Raw genomic sequence first — 20,789 nt, forward strand, 5'->3', positions numbered from 1 at the left:
TTCTCTCTTCCCTTTCCTTTGCACCAAGCTTTTTTTAGGTAAAGGGCCATCTTTATCTCAGGATATTAAAACAGGGCAGGGTCATGAACAACTCCCTGGAATTTTTTTACTTGTAGCCAAACTGCATTAAACTAAAACAGATCAAAAAGAATGCAAATGTGTGTTACTTTGACCCACTTTAGAAATCATTTCTCTCCTTTTTCCTCCCCTGTTCACATATATACGCATGCGCGCGCACACACACACACAGCTTCTGTCTGGACTGTCTCCTTGAAATATACCAACTTTAAATCTGTTGATTTCTGCCCATTCTTTCAAACCAAGTGATAAAACCTTTTAAAAAATGAAGTAATCAATACTGTTTTATTCATCTGTTTGTTTCAGAGGGGGTTAAGTTTAGCAATTTATATTTGCATGGTGGAACAAAATGAGTTCAAACTTTGGAACCTGACCTTCAAGTTATAATTCTGCCACTCTGTTGGAGTAATTCTAGTTGTAACAACAAGCCCCCAGTTGACAGAGGCTTAACATGATAACAGAGGGTGTATTGTTCACATCAGAGTCAAATGTAGCATCCCTGTTTGGCACATGGTTTGGGATTGGGCCTCTGTTCTTTGCAGTTATCAAGAAACCCAAGCCTCACAGAGGCTCTGCCATATTCCACAGGTAGACTTCCGGGTCATCCTGAGCATCAACGTAGATAAATGGTAAATAGGTTGAAGAAAGTACTCATGCTTCTTTACCACTTTGGTCTCAAAGTAACTACATCACTTGTGTTCACACGCTACTGATCAGAATGCAGAAGAGTGGAAAGTATCATTTCTGACTGGGTAGCTATTTCTAAGCAGAAACTCCACCCTATGAAAAGGGAGCACGGTGTTATTTGGTGGACAGCTAGCTTGTGTTTGTTACAGCTACTAACTGGCTGTGTGACTTAGGCAAATTTTCTTATCAATGTTTTTTTCTTTTTCGTTTTTACATTTAACATCTCTAAAATCAGTTGGATCTTACAAATGCTGTGTCATAATTTCATTGTTGAATTTTTTCTTAGTAATAGATGAAATATTGGGCCACCATACAATCAGTGGCATCTTAGATTCAGGAAAGTGGGATCCTAATACCTAGCCCATATAATTATGGCTAAGTTTAAATTAAATAACATATATAGATGTTACATCATATCTTCCCTTTTTATTTGGGATTTTTCTTAAAATAATGCCCTGATATGAAAAGTCATGACTCTCCTGTTGTTACACAGTTTTATCACTAGAGTAAAATGGCTTAGGGTACTTTCATTTTCCTGTGAACACTAAGATATGTTCTATGCAGTCATAGTCACCATCATCAAATATTAATTAAGCATCCATATGCCAATGGATCTGGATTGAGCACTATATAAAGTAAGTTAAACAGATCTAATCCATTAAAGTATAAAAGAAACAGTTCTGGTTTTAGAGAAGAGCTTTACTGCCATGGTGAAGGGCCCTAGAGCCACTTACATTATTAATCGGTTCTGCATTTGCTTCAGACAAAACGTAGGTCCCAAGGTAACTTCATAAATCAGGAGGAAAAAAATCATCATTAATTTTGGCAGTCCTTGAACTCATAGATTGATATACCTTGATGTTCGTTTTTATAAGCTGTGCTTTGAAGTGTTTTCAGACTGTATTTGCACATATTACTTAATTTATATTTTGCCAAAATGCAAAGCTTAGCTTTGGAATCACATTTTTCTTAATTAGAAAAACATTCGTGAGCTCCATCATACTCCTTGTCAGGCCTTATTGAGGATTTAGGACAATACCAAGGAAAGGCAACTCAAAATTCGATTTTCTTTGAAAGAAAAATCTTATTTGTAAACCATATTGATTTCCTAAAGCAACACCAAGGTTGACTCTGCCAGGGTTCATCTAAAGGATATTGTTAAACACTTTTTAGGGCTGGAGAAAGATAGAAGTGATAGGGCTACAAACACCAAAAACATAGAATATTAAAAAGGATGTATCATCCCTTAAGCAAAAAGAAAGTAATTTTCTAGCCAAACCTCCAAATATCACGAAACTTGGGTCACTCATATTATCAAAAACACTTAAGAAATGCAATGCCTTCCTTTAAAAAGAAGAAACCATTTACATTTAGATTTTTACATGAGGATGATTATCAGTTGCTTCAGCAACAAACACTCATTTATCCTGTACTGGGCTTGACACAGAATGTTTGAATGTTTAAATCACAAGTAACAGGAAAATCAAACTCAAAATTACTTAAGTGCTAAAAGGAAATAATTATTTTCTCATGTAAGTATCTGGAGACACAGCCATTTCTGGGTGAGTTTATCGGCTTAACAAAGACATTCCATCCTCCTGCTCTGTCATCCTCACTACTTTGGCTTTTAAATTGTCTTCTCTTGATTTTAAGATGGCTGCTGCAACTCTAGGTGGCCAGAGGCAGAAAGAAGGAATGGCCTTTCGTAGGGCTGTTTCTTAAGAGGAAGGAAATCTCCTTTAGAAGGTCCCTTTGTAGATTTCCTCTCAGAATTCATTGTCTGTACATTGTCTCTTCCTAAATCAACTACTGGCAACATGAGTAGAATTATCATAATTAACATAGACTAAATAAGACAGGTCTTTCCTCTTGAATCACCTGGTCACAGAACACCAAAAGAACAAGCAGACTTTTCTTAGTAATAAAGAGGGGGGAGAATGGCTGTTCTGCAGGTAGCCAGCAATATCTGGCACAGTACATGATTAAATATATCTAAATATGTTTGATCCATCTTGTAAAGAGCAAAGATGTTTTATATAAAACGAATTCCCATATATTCAGTTTTGTTAGTAATTGCTGCTTTCTTCCAGAACTGCTAACAATTGGCAGAACTGATCTTTTGAATTTTGTTTTGTCTGACACTTGCCTGCCTTCAAACCGATGTGTTAGTGACCAAGTAATGGTACAGTTCAGATGAGGGTGAAGATGGGGAAGAGGTCTAGGTACCACAAAAACAGTGGAAGCAATCCTGAATATGATTTATTTATTTATTTACTTTTAAAAATTTAGTTATCCATTCCTAAAAGTTAATGGAAAATTCATGTCCTGGAAGTTGAAAAGTTTATTTATGGAAGTATATATTCGTATTTCATATCTGACCTTAAGGATTCTTTAGTGTGTGGCAAAAGGATCTGGCCAATGGAGACTGTAGGATAAATAATTTTTTTAAAATGAGTGATCAAGCTTAAACTTATATAATTATAATTTAATTCAATCTTTCAAATACTGTAAGACAGCTGACTAATTGGTTATAGAGCATGTGAGCTTCTAAAAACCGTTATTCATTGTGAATGAATCATCATGAAACTAGAACAGTTTTCTTAGAGTCTGGATGAGATCTCTTGGGAAATATTTAAAAGCTAACCAAAAAGTTTTACTATGAGGAACAGGATACATCACTCCTTTTATTGAGATCTACCATCCTTTAAATAAAGCTTTGTAATACAGGTTGAGCATTCCAAATCCAAAATGCACCAAAACGCAAAACTTTTTGAGTGCTGGCTTGACATGCAAAAGAAATGCTCAGTGGATCATTTTGGATTTTCAGATGTGGATGCTCAGCTGGCAAGTATAATGCAAATATCTAATTTCTGAAAGTCCAAAATTAGAAATACTTATAGTTCCAAGCATTTTGGATAAGAGATATTCAACCTGTAATGTCCATGGAGATCTTGGACATTTTTATTAACTTTTCTCAGGTATTTAAAATGTTTGTCGCTATTGTCAGAGGCATTTTAAATGCAATTATGACTTATTGTGTGTAAAATAAGTCTATTGATTTTTTTAAGTGCTAAGAACATTAAGTTTTTAGTTTTACTAGTTTCTAATGCTATTTTCTCAGATAAAGACCATATTGTCTACAAATGATGACAATTTTGCTCTTTCTTTGCCATATTTATGCTTTTTTTTCTTGTCTGAGTGCAATGGCTATGACCTCCTAAACAAAACCAACACACATAGTAGTCACCATTGTATTGTTCTTAATTTTAATGGGAATGTTTCTAAAATTTCACTGTTAAATATTACACTTGCCATACATTTTTGATAGATTTCAGAAAGTTAGAGGAGTTCCCTCTTAGTTCTAGATTTCTAAGCATTTTTATAATAACTGGGTTTTAAACTTTATCAAATGCTTTTTCTTATATCTGTTGAGGTGATCATATGGCTTGATTCCTCATTAAGTCTTATGCATATTAAGTATTGGTTATTTTTGCCGAATAAGATAGTATTATAACTGATAGTATAACTCAAAGCATTCATTTATTAACTTTAATATGCAGTGTTTACTTTTTATAGTTATTAACACCCTACTTATGTTAATACTACATTAAATTATTTATTTATGGTCACAAGTTGCTTAATGATGTTTCAGTCAGCAGTGTACCACATATACCGTGATGCCCCTTAAAGATTATAACACAGCCGAAAAATTCCTCTTGCTTAGTGACATCATAGCTGTCTTAACATCATAGTGCAATGCATTAATCACATGTGTGTGGTGATGCTGGTGTAAACAAACCTGATCTGGGCTGCTAGTATAAACCTACTGAGCTGGGCTGCTGCTATAAAAGTATAGCACATACAATTATGTATAACGCGTAATACTTGTTAATGGTAATAAACGACTATGTTACTGGTTTATGTGTTTACTATACTATAAGTATATTTTAAAAGTATACTTTTTTATCATTATTTTAGAGTATACTCCTACTTACAAAAAAGAAAGTAAGTTAACTGTAAAATAACCTCAGGCAGTTACTTCAGGAGGTATTCCAGAAGAAGGCACTGTTATCAAAGGAGATGATAACATTTCTGTTACTGCCCCTGAAGGCCTTTCAGTGAAACAAGATATGGAGGTGGAAGACAGTGATACTGATGATCCTGACCCTGTGGAGGCCTAGGCTAATGTGTATATTTGTGTCTTAGTTTTCAACGAAAAGGTTTAATAAGTTAAAAAAAAAATTAAAGAGAGAAAAATACTTAAGATAGAATACGGTTGTAAAGAAAGAATTTTTGTACAGCTGTAGAGTATGCTTGTGTTTTAAGCTAAGTGAGCAGTGTTATAAAGTCTACAGTAGTGCACATAACGTCTTAGCTCTTCATGTTCAGTTAGCACTCACTCGCTGACTCACCCACAGCAACTTCCAGGCCTGCAAGCTCCATTCATGATAAATGCCCCAAAGTGGTATACCGTCTTTAAAATGTTTTATACAGTATTTTTACTGTACTGTTTCTAGCTTTAGATACACCAATACTTACCATGGTGTTACAGCTGCCTACAGTATTCAGCACAGTTGCATGCTGTACAGGTTTGTAGCCTAAGAGCAGCAGGCTATTCCATATACCCTAGGTGTGTGGTAGGCTACACCTTCTAGGTTTGTGTATGTCCATATGTACACTCTGTGGTGTTCACACAGAGATGAAATTGTATTCTCAGAACATATCCCTGTTGTTAAGCAATGCATGAATGAATTTATGATTTATTAAATAGTATTTGATGCTTACATATTGAGTGTAAAAAAAAAAAAAGTGAAATTTATAGAAGTAGATAGGAGAATACTGATTACCAGGAGCTGGAGGTGCACGAATGTTGGGGAGATGTTGGTCAAAGGATACAAAATTTTAGCTAGATAGGAAGGATAAGATTAAGAAAACTATTATACAGCTGACTATAGTTAATAATATTCTTGAAAATTGCTAAGGAGTAGATTTTAAGTGTTTTCACTGCAAAAGTTTATGACCTGTAAATGCATATGTTAATCAGCTTGTTTTTGGCTTCCATTATATATTCCTATTTTAAAACAACATGTTGTACATGATATATATTTCTTATTTATCAATTAAATATAAACGTTGGGAGGAAAATGAAAAAAGTATTTAAGGTCACCTATGGAAATATATCAAGAATGAAAGTAACTAAAGACTAAATCAGGATAAAAGAAATATAAAAGCCAGAAAAATAAAATGAAGCCATGCGTCAGAGTAATAAAATGATTTATTATCAACCATAAGGTCTTGTTCAGAAGTTAGAGATCAGCTGCAAATTTGCCTCTCAACTTTCTAGTTGCTGTAGAAAATAAGAGGGTTTTATTAATAACATAATTTAAAGTTTCAACACAATAAAAACAAAACTAGTTGTTCCAAAGCAACACAGTGGCCTGCCTTCTTAGGATCCTCCTGAGAAAAATTTGTCTCATGGATTCTCATAAAGAGGATGGCATGCTTGCATAGACTAAAAATTGGCTTACCTTCTTCAAATTGAAGAAATAAAGAGAAAGCACAGGTTGGAGGTGGGGGTGGACCATGAGGAATCAGAACAGCATGGCAGGTTTTCCTGGGAATGACATTTGCAACAACAGGTAGTTCATGAATCGGAAACTTGAGGCTCGTGTTAGGATAGGTTCAGTAGGAGATGTGGCAGCCAGTGCTGGGTGGTTTTACTTCCCAGCTGACTTTTGGCAGGTATTCGGTGTTTTGTTTTAGGGAGTGAAGTCAAATCTATCTTTAGTTTCTAAATATTTTAGACTAAAGCAGGGAGATCTTTATATTTTTATCTTTTCCTTTGCTTTACAGCCTACTTGTTTATACTAAGATTGTAGGTAAAAAGAAAGAAATTAAATTAGAATCAGCAGTTTCAAATTACAGCTATGAAATGTGTTGCTGGTATAAGCACATTTGGTTTTATTTTTGAGTATCATCACTAAGAGCAGTGAATCCAGGTCTTGCTTCTTACTTCAAAAATGGGAAGTATCTTTGGGCTGAAACTTTAAAAATAGGCGAGGACAATGAAATTCTGAAAAGTAAGACCTGATTATTATATTTTATCCTACTGAGGGCCTTAACAACACGTTCAAAAAGATATGGAGAAGAGAAAAGCCTTTTTCTGATTGCTCCTTCTGAGATCTGGCCATAGGTTTGAAGGAAGAGGCTGTCATTTGCCTGGTACCAGCAGGGCAAATGTGTCACCTTTTAAAAAGATCATCTGTAAAGGGCTACAGGACTGGCAAAATCAGCTATACCAAATTCTTTCATAAAATAGGCTTGATGGGGATAAACAAAAAGGAATAGCTGCTTGTGTGCACTAGTGCAGGCATATATGCACAGAAAAGATGTGTCCTAGAAACTGAGTTTCCTAAGCTTGTCCTATGAGAAGAGTCACTTGTTAAAAATAGATTGTCCAGGCCCATCCATTCATGCTGATTCAGTATCTCCAGAAGAGGGGCTCAAGAATCTGCATTTTAAATAAGCTCTCCAAAGTTGTTCCTATAAGCAGATAAGTTTGGAAAACACTTTACTAAAAACTTTATAGTACTCTTAACTAATACAGTAGTTACCTTGACAGTGAATTACGGGTGTTTATTTTCTCTTCTCTAAATTTGTTTTCTGTGTTACCCAGCATGAGCATTTCTTTCTTTTGTGATATTAATTTAAAAGGCATATTTGGAAGTGAACTTCTACTAAATATTCACTCCATTTTATGTTTATCATTTAAAATGCTCATCTGTTTTTTGTTCCCTAATGAACAGACATTACTCACTTGAGTAAATTCCTTATCAGATCAGTCCACTAACATTAAATGTTTTGTTGCGAGCAGTTGAATTTAAATGAAGTTCCAATTAAATAATGTATTCTGCTTACCAAACCTTCTGGAGAACATGACATATAACTAATACATAGCACTTAGAGTAATTAGACTAATTTTTTCACAAATTAAGTACCTATGACTTACTTCTCTTGCATCTTTGTAGGTTAATAAAAGATTGGCAAGTTGAAAACACAGTGACAGCACCATCAATACGTTGCTTAACAAAGCTGTAAGAATATTTGAAATCAATCTATTCATATATTTCATTAATCCCAACTGATTTCTACTTTATCATCATAGTATATTCATTGATTTTACTACTTAGACATTGCAGTCCCTGCTTTTTACACTGAAAAAGTTGGGTAATAGAAAGAAAATGGTAGATGTTTGTGTTTACAATCAGTATTATTACTGTGTAAGTCACAAGTAAGTCCTTCACAACAACAACTTTACTAAGCCAAATGAGATGTGTAATGTGTAATCCAGGCTGCATAGGGACAGAAAGCTTCCTTAATTATGCCAGTCTGTCCTTTGTAATTCTGATTGTTTTATTCTTTATTTCCCTGACAGCTTTATTAACCTCTCAAAAGAGGTATGAATAAGATACTGGTGTCTGCAGTGTGGCAGGTGCTTTTGTCCTTTTTCACCTTGAACCTCCAGTACCATTCTCCACCAGCAGTAATAGAATCGCATGCATCTTTTTGTGATGTACATAGGTCCTCAGTGATTACAGTCACTTTGGCTTTACTAGAATTCTAGTAGGTTAAAAAATAAAATTTGGTTGCAATGCAGATGAATTGCTCCCTTAGATATAAAGGAGTTTACAACATGGTTTAATTTATGATGAGCCTCTTGTTTTTTACTCAGTGAGCCTAGTTTAAACATTTTGTACTGCCAAATAGAGACCATAGACTATCAGTTTAGATTCTTATATATAAGGTTTCCAGTAAGGCACATAGATAATTTTTACTTTAAAATTGTGTAGCCTCAGATATTCATTTATTCAGCAAATATTTATTGAGCAATGGCTATGTCAGCCAATATGCAATATTAATTATCTTTTATTTTTAACATGGAAGACAGCGCTACTGTAATTTTTAAATGTCAAGAACACTGTTACTTATCTAAGTGTAAATTCTATGGTGAAGTAAAGATGATGATTTCATATTAAGGAGACTTAAGTAATCTTTTTCTTAAGCAGTCTTTTCTTGATATGTGCCTGTTTCACAAATATAACACATATGCTAATTTACTTTAGCTACCTGACAAACCAAGAAACTGGTTTGATCAAGTTTTTAAATATTCCACTGGTTCTTTGTGAATTGCCATGCCAGAGGAAAATAACAAGAGTTGTCTTATTAAAGTGACACCAAGGTGATATATTAATGTGTTTAAGCAAATAAAAATGTCCTATCCTTGATTCAACTGTTTAAGTATTTATAGTTTGTGGTAAAATAGAGGGCATTATAAACCAACTCCAAGGTCTACCAATTATCCTGAGAGAAGTCAGGTAAATATCTCAGGAGTTCTTTGTAAAGAACTAAAATAGAATAAATTAGTACAACCTTTCTGGAAGGCAGTACAGCAATTTAAAGAACTTAAAATTGAATACACTCTTTGATTTAACAATTTTACTTTTAGGAGTTTATCCTGAGGAAATAATAATGGATGCACAAAGATTTTTCATAATAGGTATTTAGGTAAAAACCACCTAAATACCCATTTGAGATTGGTTAAATAAATAATGGTACATCTCTCTGAGAGAATATCAAGTTCTTAAAATGAGATTGAAGAGAAGTATTTCTAATGTTTTCTGCATCTATGGTATTCATATATACTACAGATTCTCATCAGCGACCTACCTTATTATATATAGAAATGAGGCAAAAGAGAAGAGATAAAAAGATATGTTCACATCCTTCAGCGAATGAAAAAAAACATCCATCAGATATCAAAGAAGGTAGCCTGGGCTCAGGATGGCCAAGTGGTGTAGAAGAGTCAAGAAGGGGAGGTCTAGGTGATTCTCAGGGTTCCAGTAAAATGGTATAGTGGTGTTCCACTGCAGGGATGAAAGGGTCACTGGGTGCATGGCGTAGAGCCAGAGTGCGTGGGGTTGCCTGTTTTATTAGATGTTTGGTATTTAAAACAGAGATAAGCCTCTAAGCCCTGCCGAGTAGAGAGAATTTTCTTTAAAGGAATAAGGGAAGTTGAGCATGCTGAAAGGTAGTGAGAAGGTAGTGGTGATGGCTGACATATCTGCAGTGCTTATTATATGCCAGGCATCATGCTGAGTGCTTTATGCCCATGATAACGCTTAATCCTTAAAACAATCCCAAAATAAAGCTATTTCTTCCCTCCATTTTTTCAGATGAAACCGCTGATGCTTATAGAGTTGATTATTTGCTCAAACATTACAGGGCTAGTAAATGGCAGAGCCAGGATTTCAATTTTGATTCTGAATTTAACCACTATGCCCAGAAGTAAGAGGAAAACCAAAACTGCAAGAGCTACAGGGGCTATCTGTTAGAACAAAATCTGAGAAGAGAGAGTCCCATGAAGGTGATGAATCACAGCCTCAGTTTAGAAACTCCACCAAGAAGGTACATGTTTGACTTGCACTATTCAGCATGTTGCATTCATAGCTGATACAGCTGATACAACCAAGACAGAAATATTTTGTGTTTGGTGTGTTTGACAGAACTGCCCTCATGTGGGACTGGCTCATTCTAAGACTCTTTTCTTTTTGTCATCTGGTAATTCAAACTCCAAAGTATCCAGGAATCACTTCATGCTGTGGATGCCCTTGTGCTGTCTATCTGTTGCTAGTACACTTCAGAATTAAACTATATCTCTCTTTCTACACCATGTCCTATAATACCCATAAGTAAAAGCACATGGAAAATTTGGGGGGCTCAGAACAGGGGAGCCCAGTTGCTGCACCGCAGCCATTTGTACTCCCTAATACATTCCTGCATAAAAGGCAGTCATCCATCCACCATTCACTCAGTTTATTCACTCACCAGACATTTATTGCATGCTTACTCTGTTATAGGCTTGTTCTAAGTGCTAATGACATCAAGATTAAAAGACATCTCTGAAGTGAGGGCAGTAATTGAACAGCAGGCTGGGCCATGGGAGGACTTAATATTCCTAAGAATGGGAAACAGTTGAGGTGTTTTTGAGCAGAGGAGTAAAAGCAATGACGAGAAAAACAGGAAGTATTGCCAAAGTAAGTTCAAGAAGAGATGAAAAGGATGGACTTCTGATACCAAGAAGAGAAGTGGTGCCCAGCTATTGATAGGTAGAAAGAGACCAGCAGGAGTTTCCAGTGAGTGGCTGCCCTTTTCTCTGTAAGCAAGGAGGTGAGGTCACCTGCAGAGCATGCTGGGCTGAAAGTTAGGTATTGAGTGAAAGAGTACCTGAAAAGTTTGGAACAGCTCCCTGGTGGATAGCTCGGGGCCAGGAAGGAGACAGCCCAACTGTTATGGGAACCATGAATTCGGAATAAGGCCATTGAACAGAGTTACATGATTTTTTCCCTACTAGCACTTAATTGTTAAAGTACCCATCAAGCCACTGGAGAAGACCCTCTTCTGACTGATTCTCCGACTCTTCTAAAGAGAAGGACATTTATCTCCAAGACCTAAAATCCTTGGGCCTGAGCTTTCATGTGCTAAGTGAAATTCATGGCTGAATTTTAGAGGATACCAAAGACACAGGCATGGATCCTGCTATGGCCTGCTAGTGAGACCATCTCGGTTGCCCTTTGTACAGCCTCAGGGCAAGTCATCTCCCCTGAAGGAAAGAATGTCACAGTGTCTGGTCCTTTCAGAATACTCCTTCCCTCTGCTGTACTGTGTTTTAGGTTTGGGGCTAACATGTTTTCCCTAGTTTGTGGCCACTTGGTTAGTCAGGATTCTTGCCTACCAGTATCAGCAATGAGCTGTAATTTAAGCAGATCAGGAGTTTATCAGAAAAACGTTAGAGAATCCACAGATTCTACTGAAGGGTTAGATAAATAAGCTTAGCGATAGGTAGCCAGAAGCAGTACCCCAAATCCTGTTGTAGGAGAAAAAGCACTGTTGCTGTCCTGGGCACAGGACTACTGCCAGCGCTGCTGGCACCACTGACGAGCAGTAGTTATGGAAAGCTCCTGCCGTAACCTCTACCATCTCTGGAACTGGCATTGGCTCCCTCAGGCACCCTAGAATGTATTCTGCTTGGCCTGGCTTTTTTGCATCGCTAGCATTCAATTTGGAGTCTGGAGCCAGGTAATCTGGTTGACAGGGCCTAGCTCAAGTGCCAGTAGCTAAGTTTCATGGGAGACCAGGAAAAGGAGTGTCTGTTTTTGTCTGCTGTAGTGGATGTGGGCTCTGGTAGGAGTTTAAAACGGGAGGCCATAAAGAATGGCAAATGTCCATTACAGTGCCAGAAAGTGCATGAATAAATGTTTGAGTAATTCTGTATCAGGAGGAAGTCTTAGGTCACTGGACCCTAAGTTTCTCTATAATTCCTCTGTAGCAGACTATTTTAAATTCTTCTTTCAGCAATCAGCACTTTGCAGGATGCTTGCAAAATAGAAGACACTCGAGAAATGTTTGTAAATGAACTAATGCTAGCTGAGAATATTCTTTCAACAAATATGTATTAGGCATTGTATTAATTTTCACATCGCTCTAAAGAACTACCCGAGACTGGGTAATTTATAAAGAAAGGAGGTTTAATTGGCTCACAGTGCTGCAGGCTGTATAGAAAGCATGACTGGGGAGGCCTCAGGAACTTTCCAATCATGGCAAAGGCAGAGAGAAAGAAGACACATCTTACATGTCTGGAGCAGTAGGATGAGAGCAAAGGGGAGCTGCTACACGCTTTTAAACAACCAGATCTCATGAGAACTCACTATCACCAGAACAGGAAGTGGGGAAATCCCCTACCACCCGCCATGATCCAGTCATCTCTCATCATGCCCCTCACCCAACATTGGGGATTACATTTCGATGTGAGAGTTGGGCAAAGACACAAATCAAAACCATGTCAGGCATATACTGATGAGCACTGTCTGTGGGATCAATGCTTTACCCAATATAAAGAAAAAGGTAATCTATCAGGAATAAGGACTGGGCTCCTATGTAAGAATCAAAATGTGAGGATTAGGATTTAGAGGGAAGAAGTACGGCTTAGATAAGAAATAGAATGAATCTGAGTCAACTTCCCAAGTTCAAGTTGCAAATATGGTGGGTCAGGGGTAGAAAGTGCTGAAGAACTTCGCATGATGAATTGCAGAGATGGCAGTGATGGGAACACCTAGAGGGGACAGTCACTTGTGGGAAGCAGAGTAGGCAACCTGTACTTCAAACTCTCCTTACCCTTATCTGAGTGGGGCATTTCTAGGCCATTTGCTTTTTTTTTAGGGAAGTTTTATCACTTGCTGGTTTTTTTCTGTTATTCTATTGTACTTTTAAATTGCAACAGTTAAATGTACTATATCTGTACAGTTCTTAGAATAGTGTCCGGCATATTTTAAATACTATATAACCATTTATTAATGATACAAAAATAAAGCAATATCCTTTTTCTGATACTTCAACACAATACATCAGGGATTCCACTTGGACTCAGATTTAGCCAAATATCAGGTATATTCTTTCACTTTTTAACCTTTGGTCTTTTTTCTGCAGCTTCACCTACTCTTAGTTTATGGGGTGTTTTTTATGTTCTAGGCCCTGTGGGTCAGGGGTAGACCTGGTGGGTTAGTCCATTTTATGCTGCTAACAGAACTAATTTCAGTTCTTTATCAATTAGTCTGTGGAATTAGAATTCATAGTTCTGTAGGCTGGGAAGTCTGAGATCAAGGGGACTGGCATCTGTTGAGGACTTTCTTGCTGTGTCATCGCATGGTGAGGTGGAGGAAGAGAGAGAGAGGTGCCAGGGAGGAGGAACGGGGAGAAACAAAAACAGGGTTAGAGAGAAACAAAAGGGGGCCAAACTTTTATAAGGAGCCCATTCCATGGTAATGAACCCCATCCTGTGATAATGTCATTAATTTGTTAAGTCTGCCCTTGTGGCCTCATCACCCCTCATTAGGCCCCACCTCCCAACACTGTTGCATTGGGGATTCAGTTTCTAACGTGATTTTGGGGGGATATATTTAAACCACAGGAGGTTATGTTCTTAACCTCTGTGTCTACTCATTTTCTTCAGCATAAACTGTTTTGTCATGAAAAGCATTCTTTTTAAAAGGTCAAACAGGTCTCCATCTTTACATGCTTCCCTTCCAACTTTGGGCACAGCTTGGCAAAAGCCTAGGCATCTAGAATTTAACATCTGTAAGTATAGTTTATTCTGTATCTTTTGAAATGTCCATATAATATAAATATATTAGCAATTATTTAGTTCCCTATTTTTGTAGGTTTAGACATTTATAGCTTCACAAACATTTCAGTCTTGCAGATAGAAAATTTAGGCAGTTTTGGCAAAATTCAGGTATGTTGTTTTATTGAATGTGGTCAAGGTATGCAGGGATGACACATGCACATCCAGTATTTGAACCATTTGAATGTCTGGTATGGAAATCAAATTTTTAAAATGTAGGATCTTTAACTCTGAAAACTCTTGTCAGTGAATAGGACTCAGAAAGCTCCATTTGTATGCTTTTGTGAGCCAAAAAGTCCCAGGGTTTGTGTCAAAGCAGGATACTATGATTTACCTCAGATGATTGAAACCCGACCAGGACAGCCAAGGGCCTTCCAGGGTGCCCAGGGCATTGAAGTACCCTCCACGTTATTCTCGGGGATCCAACACTTACAGGTCACCAGCAGCAAGAGCCACTTCATTGCTTCTCTTCCATTTGGGGCTGATGCATTTCTTTTTCAGGTCCACACTAGTTTGGTTTTGTTATTAATATATTTTTTTAAAACGCCTTTTTCTGCCTTTGGTAAACTGAAGGTCTAACATATATTCCAATTTCTTTTGACAGAGAAAAAGACAAGCATACGAATCTAACCTTATCTGTCATGGCCTGCAGTTAGAAGCAACAAGATCAGTAAGTACTGGTCCCTTTTCAGCCCTTGACTGACCACTGTTCTTGGGCAGCTTCCATTTAGTACTGGGGTGACATTGGAAACACACAGCCCTGGCCACATTTTAGTCATAGACCAGGAGAGGAAAATCTGCATTGTATAGAATATATTGTTTTTTTCTGATCAAAACCAGCAGATCTTTTTTAATAGCCAACAAATTTTACAGTGAATGTATGTATGAATGATTATTTTCTTCCTTTAAGAAACTTTTAAAAGCTTTTTTGTTAGACAAAAAATAGTTTATGATAAAAAAATTAGAAAATGTAAGAATAAGGATAATAAATCTGTATCTCAAATATCCATAAATAATTTTGCAGTCCTTCTGAGTGGTGTTCCTCAAATATATATATATATATATCAAATGCATTTATGTCAATAAATATAGTTCCTTGACATTTTTAACAGCCACATAACATATTGAACAGATAGTAAACAGTTTGAGGTTTAGAAAATTAAAAATTTTTCATTATGATAGCACTACAAGGAATATTCTAGTTTTTTACTGTAGTTTTTCAATAATTTTTTACAGTAATTTTTCAATAATTTGGGTAGAGTGATAGACAAGTTTGGTTTTATTCATTTTATAAATTATTTTCATAGTTTTATAAAAGCACTATGATGATTTGAATTACTTAATGATTCAAACTAAGAAATTGTTTTTTAGGCAAAAATTTATGACGGTTTGCTAATCTGTTTTTATTATTATCTTCACTTTTACTGGTGTTCTCTATGTATTTTTTTTTTTTTTTGAGACGGAGTTTCGTTCTTGTTACCCAGGCTGGAGTGCAATGGCACGATCTCGGCTCATCGCAACCTCTGCCTCCTGGGTTCAGGCAATTCTGCCTCAGCCTCCTGAGTAGCTGGGATTACAGGCACGTGCCACCATGCCCAGCTAATTTTTCTGTATTTTTAGTAGAGACGAGGTTTCACCATGTTGACCAGGATGGTCTTGATCTGTTGACCTCGTGATCCACCCGCCTCGGCCTCCCAAAGTGCTGGGATTACAGGCTTGAGCCACCGCGCCCGGCTTCTCTATGTATTTTTTAAAAGTTACCAACAACATAAGAAAAATCTATGTGTTTTAAAATTGTGAAAATAGTTGGTTTGGTTTCCTGTTACGTGTGTTTATTTTTCCAATATAGGTTTCGGATGACAAGCTTGTATTTGTAAAAGTACATGCACCGTGGGAGGTGTTATGTACATATGCTGAAATAATGCACATCAAATTGCCTCTGAAACCCAATGATCTGAAAAACCGGTCCTCAGCCTTTGGTACGCTCAACTGGTTTACCAAAGTCCTCAGTGTAGATGAAAGCATCATCAAGCCAGAGCAAGAGTTTTTCACTGCCCCATTTGAGAAGAACCGTATGAATGATTTTTACATTGTTGATAGAGATTCTTTCTTCAATCCAGCCACCAGAAGCCGCATTGTAAGTCTAAACCAAATTCAGTTGCTGTCTTGAGGTAATTTGGAACCACTGTTTTGTGGTTTAGTTGGTTTAGTTTTATTTTTAAAAACTGCACAGAAAGAAAAGGAATGTGCCGGCAGATTCGTGTTACAGTGGTAAATAATGATTGGATTGGTTAGCTACACTGTATAACCACATACTCTATTTTGGAATCTTTTTAGGTTTACTTCATCCTCTCTCGGGTCAAGTATCAAGTGATAAACAATGTTAGCAAGTTTGGGATCAACAGACTTGTAAACTCTGGGATCTACAAGGCAGCTTTCCCACTCCATGATGTAAGTTAAAGGACAAAAATAAACAAAGGCCTTCTGAATACTCTGATGTTGTCAATAGCAAAGGGCTAACTTCCCTGGCTGTAAGTTTCTTCCTTAGTAAAATTAAGGGAAAATACTGCAAGATTACAAGCTCATTTAGGGTAAGAACCAGGTCTTCCATTCACAGATGGATCCCAGTCATAAAGATACTCAGTTTTAAAGGAGGGAATAAATGAATGGACAGTATCTCTCTTACCGTTAATGTGTAAAGCAGTATAGATGAGCAGTTAATCTGTGTTAGCATTTCTGGGACCAAAATGCCTGCTCTGCCACTTCCTAGTTGGATGATCTTATGAAAGTCATTTAGTCTTTCTTCCTCCATTTCCTCGTCAATAAGCTGGGGATAAATTATTACCTACCTCATAGAGTTGTTAAGAGGATTAAATTAATCCATGTCAAATGTTAGTCCTTAACATGTAATAAATACTATTATAAGTATTAGCTATTTTCGTAATTACTGACAAGTGTTACTATCAACCAAAAAAGACTAGTTCTTTGTCAGAAAAATACATGATAGACCAGGCGTCCCCAAACTTTTTACACAGGGGGCCAGTTCACTGTCCCTCAGACTGTTGGAGGGCCGCTACATACTGTGCTCCTCTCACTGACCACCAGTGAAAGAGGTGCCCCTTCCTGAAGTGTGGGGGGGGGGCGCTGGATAAATGGCCTCAAGGGAGCCGCATGCAGCCCGTGGGCCGTAGTTTGGGGACACCTGTGTTAGACCTTCTCATTTATCATTTTCTGTAACATAGACTTTTCTTCCTCATCTGAACTACCATTTTTAGACTGTCCCCTGGAATATCCCTGGGCTTTTAAAAAGGCATCTGTCAGGGTTGCTGTGACAATGGTAGCATCTCAGATTGTTGACATTTTTTTAAGGATTACATTCTGAGACTACAGCAACTCCTCAAATTTAAGAGTACTTCTCTAGCAGAGAGCATCTCTTATGGAATGAAATTTTTTAAATGTGACCACTGTAAATGCAGGAACATTATAACTAAAGCTGTTTGAACTCTGTCATTGAAATAAGCTAAATACTATATTATATTGTATTTGTCAGTCAGATAAACATTCACTATCAGTTTATCTGACTCTGTAAGACCAAAGAAAGCAAAGACTGATTTGGTAATTGCTTCTGTGTAGTACATATATTTGTGGATAGAGACAATATTGAAATGTACTAAATAACATGTTAAAACAAGGACTAAACAGCAGCTTGATACACATGAAAAACTAGAGAACAGGGAGCTGGGTGAAGTAAATGCCGACCCTAAAAGACCCAATGTAGCCATCTAGCCTGAGAGTCCATGTGTTTTACTTTTGTGCCTCACTGAATTTAGCTAATTGTGAATAGCAGGACATGAATTTTGAGACCACTTGCAAATAGCTGTCATGAATATTAATTTGGAATGCCAAGGTTCTATAGCAGTTGACATTTGCTCATGGCCAGGTCTTTTCCACTAAAGTCTCTTCTAATTGCAATGGTCCTGTATATTCAGGCTAACAAATGGTCCCATGTAGTATTTGAGAGGGAGGTGGATGAAGGTCAGGGCCTATGCTAAGATTTAGCTGGGTGGTAATCTGGTTCTAGTGCCAGAAGCAGAAAAATGAGTCAGGAAAAAAGGCAACTGAATTTAAGCAGGAAGTTATACACTTAGCTTATTCAAGAAACAAAACTTCATCCCTGCCCACATTCACAAATGACCACCAAGGAGGGCAGTACCATGCCTGCTTCAGAATCACTAAACATTAGATGGTATTTCCACCCCTTCCAGCAGATGAGGACCCCTTATTCACAATTGACTGTCAAGTATTTGTATCACGTTTAAGAAACAGATTTGTGAAAACATGATGACTATGGTGTTCACATTTCCTTTCGTTTCACAGTGCAAATTCCGCCGTCAGTCAGAGGATCCCAGCTGCCCTAATGAACGATACCTTCTGTACAGAGAATGGGCTCATCCTCGAAGCATATACAAAAAGCAGCCCTTGGATCTTATCAGGTGAGGGATTGTAGGGAGTACTCCAGGGGGAGGCACTCAGGGTGTTACCCCCACAGCAGCTGAGTGTGACAGTACTCAAAGACTCCTGCCAGCTAGGGGAGCTACCCCAGAGTGCTCAGCTTCATTGGCCAGGGTTTTTATTGAGGCTTAATTACGTTGGCATGATTAATCGAATCACTACTTATGTGGCTCAATCTCCAGTATCATCCCCTCCCTGGAAAATGGACAGTAACATGTGGCTCAAAGCTCCAGTTCTCCAATTACATGGTTGATCTTTCTGGCATGGCCAGCCCCACCCTGAGTCATCTCATTAGCACAAACTCTCTAGGGGCCCACCATGAGTCACTTCACTGGCCTAAACTATCAGGCATAGTCCAAGGGTCCCACCGTGAATAAAAAGGCACTGTTACCTCAGGAAGTTCCAAGGGTTTAGAGGTTACCCTTCCTCTCCGCCACCCATCCCAGTAACAGAATTTGCCGACCCAGCAAATTCTGTACTGCACAGGAGTAAATGTTAGATGTAGCTTCTATTGTATGGTAAGACATACACATTTTTACTTTTTTCCTGTATCTGCTACTAGGTTGTATTTCATTGTATCTAACAAGATACAAAGACTGTCTCAAGAGTTTTTCCTCCCAGGGTACCCTGTTGGTTTTCCTCCAGAAGCTTACATTGTTTGGGCAGGGCCAAAGATACTGGTTTGTGGGAGATAGGCCAAGAACACACAAACAAGCCAACAGAATTTCTGACTGAACTGAAGAAAAAAACAGACCGGTAGAATGGTAGGGCAGAGTGGGAAGTGAGTTGAGGGAGTTATATTTGAGGAGGTGACATTTAAGCTGAGACCATATAGTGAAGAGGTGCTAGTACTTTGAGGACTTGGGAGAAGTCCTTCTAGGAATAGGGCAGCTTATACTGTGGTCCTGAGATGCACACACATTTGGCAAGTTTGAGGAAACGTCAAAGAACAGTGCTAGTGAGAAAGAGAATGTTAAGACACTGAAAACAATTTAGACTTTAATTGCAGTGAGAAGCAGTTGTAGTATTTTAAATGTTTAAGTCATTGTATCCTGTTCACATTTTGCAAAGATAATGTGGAGAATGGATTATAAGGGGCACAGGAGGCAAGGAGACCACTAGGTAGGAGGCTGTTCAAGTGAGTAGGCCAGGAAAGAGCCTGTTAGAGCAGATTTGGGATGTCTTTGGGGAGTCGAGTCAACATGACTTGTTTATGGATTGGATGTGGAGAGTGAAGAGGAGGGGAGAGTTAACTTCCTGTCTGCCTGGAGCCACGTTCTGTTCTTTTACGGTGTCTCATTGCCTCATGCGCTTCACATCTACTTGGGAAAACTACTAGATCTTAAAAGTGAGAGTTTTAAACAAATGAATAGTTTGTTTTGTTTTATATTTACCATGGGAAATTTCAAACATATACAGAAATAGAGTATCATAGCAAGCCTGCATTCATCTGTCACCCAGCTCCAAAAATTAGAAATTCATAGCTAATCTTGTTTCACTTTTACTCCCACTTCTTTCCCTCCCCACTCCCGACTCCACTGGATCATTTTGAAGCAAATTCCAAATCTCATGGCATTTAAACATAACCAGAATACCCACTTTTGAAAAGGAAGGCGGCTGAGGTGGCTCAGTCCTCTAATTCCAGCATTTTAAGAAGCCAAGTCAGGAGGATCGCTTGAGGCCAGCGATCCTTCAAGGCCAGCCTCAGCAAAACAGTAAGACCCAGTCTTTAAAAAGAAAAAATAATTAGCCAGTCATGGTGGCTCACACCTGTAGTCACAACTACTCAGGAGACTAAGACGGGAGGATTGCTTGAGCCCAGGAGTTTGAGGCTGCAGTGAACTCTGATTGTGCCACTGTACTCCAGGACAACAGAGTAAGACCCTGTCTCAAAAAAAATATTGTTTCATTTAATATCATCAAATAATCAGGATTCAGATTTCCCTTATTGTCTGAAAAAAACACTTAATTGTTTTGTAGTTCAAAGCAGGATCCAAACGTGGTCCAGAGGTTGCAGTTCATACAATCTCTCAAATTTCTTCTGGTCTCAGTTTCACTGTTTATTTTTTTGTTTTCCTTGCCATTGTTGCAGGAATGTCTTGCATTCCCTATTTTGCTGATTTCATTCTCTCCTGTGGTGGTGTTGAACTTGTTCCTCTGTATTTGCTTTAACTAAGTAATTTGTGTTATTTGCATTAGCTAAGTAATTGTATCCTCATCTAGAAGCTTAATCTGATTAAGGTTAGATTTTGTGTAAGATACTTGATACATGGAG

The 20,789-nt window shown here is 37.7% G+C and overlaps 1 protein-coding gene across 4 annotated transcripts in view; it reads left to right on the forward strand.

Moving 5' to 3' along the window:
- Positions 1-20,789, forward strand: part of ANO6 (anoctamin 6) — a 330,625-nt gene that overhangs the window by 243,488 nt on the left and 66,348 nt on the right. For all 4 annotated transcript variants that reach the window (XM_074403169.1, XM_003941475.4, XM_003941474.4 and 1 more), the window contains 4 exons: positions 14,607-14,672; positions 15,852-16,139; positions 16,340-16,453; positions 18,380-18,495. In XM_074403169.1, the coding sequence (XP_074259270.1) occupies positions 14,607-14,672; positions 15,852-16,139; positions 16,340-16,453; positions 18,380-18,495 (584 nt within the window). The remainder of the gene's footprint in view (positions 1-14,606; positions 14,673-15,851; positions 16,140-16,339; positions 16,454-18,379; positions 18,496-20,789) is intronic.

Source organism: Saimiri boliviensis, chromosome 7 (assembly GCF_048565385.1).
Source record: "Saimiri boliviensis isolate mSaiBol1 chromosome 7, mSaiBol1.pri, whole genome shotgun sequence".
NCBI lineage: Eukaryota > Metazoa > Chordata > Mammalia > Primates > Cebidae > Saimiri > Saimiri boliviensis.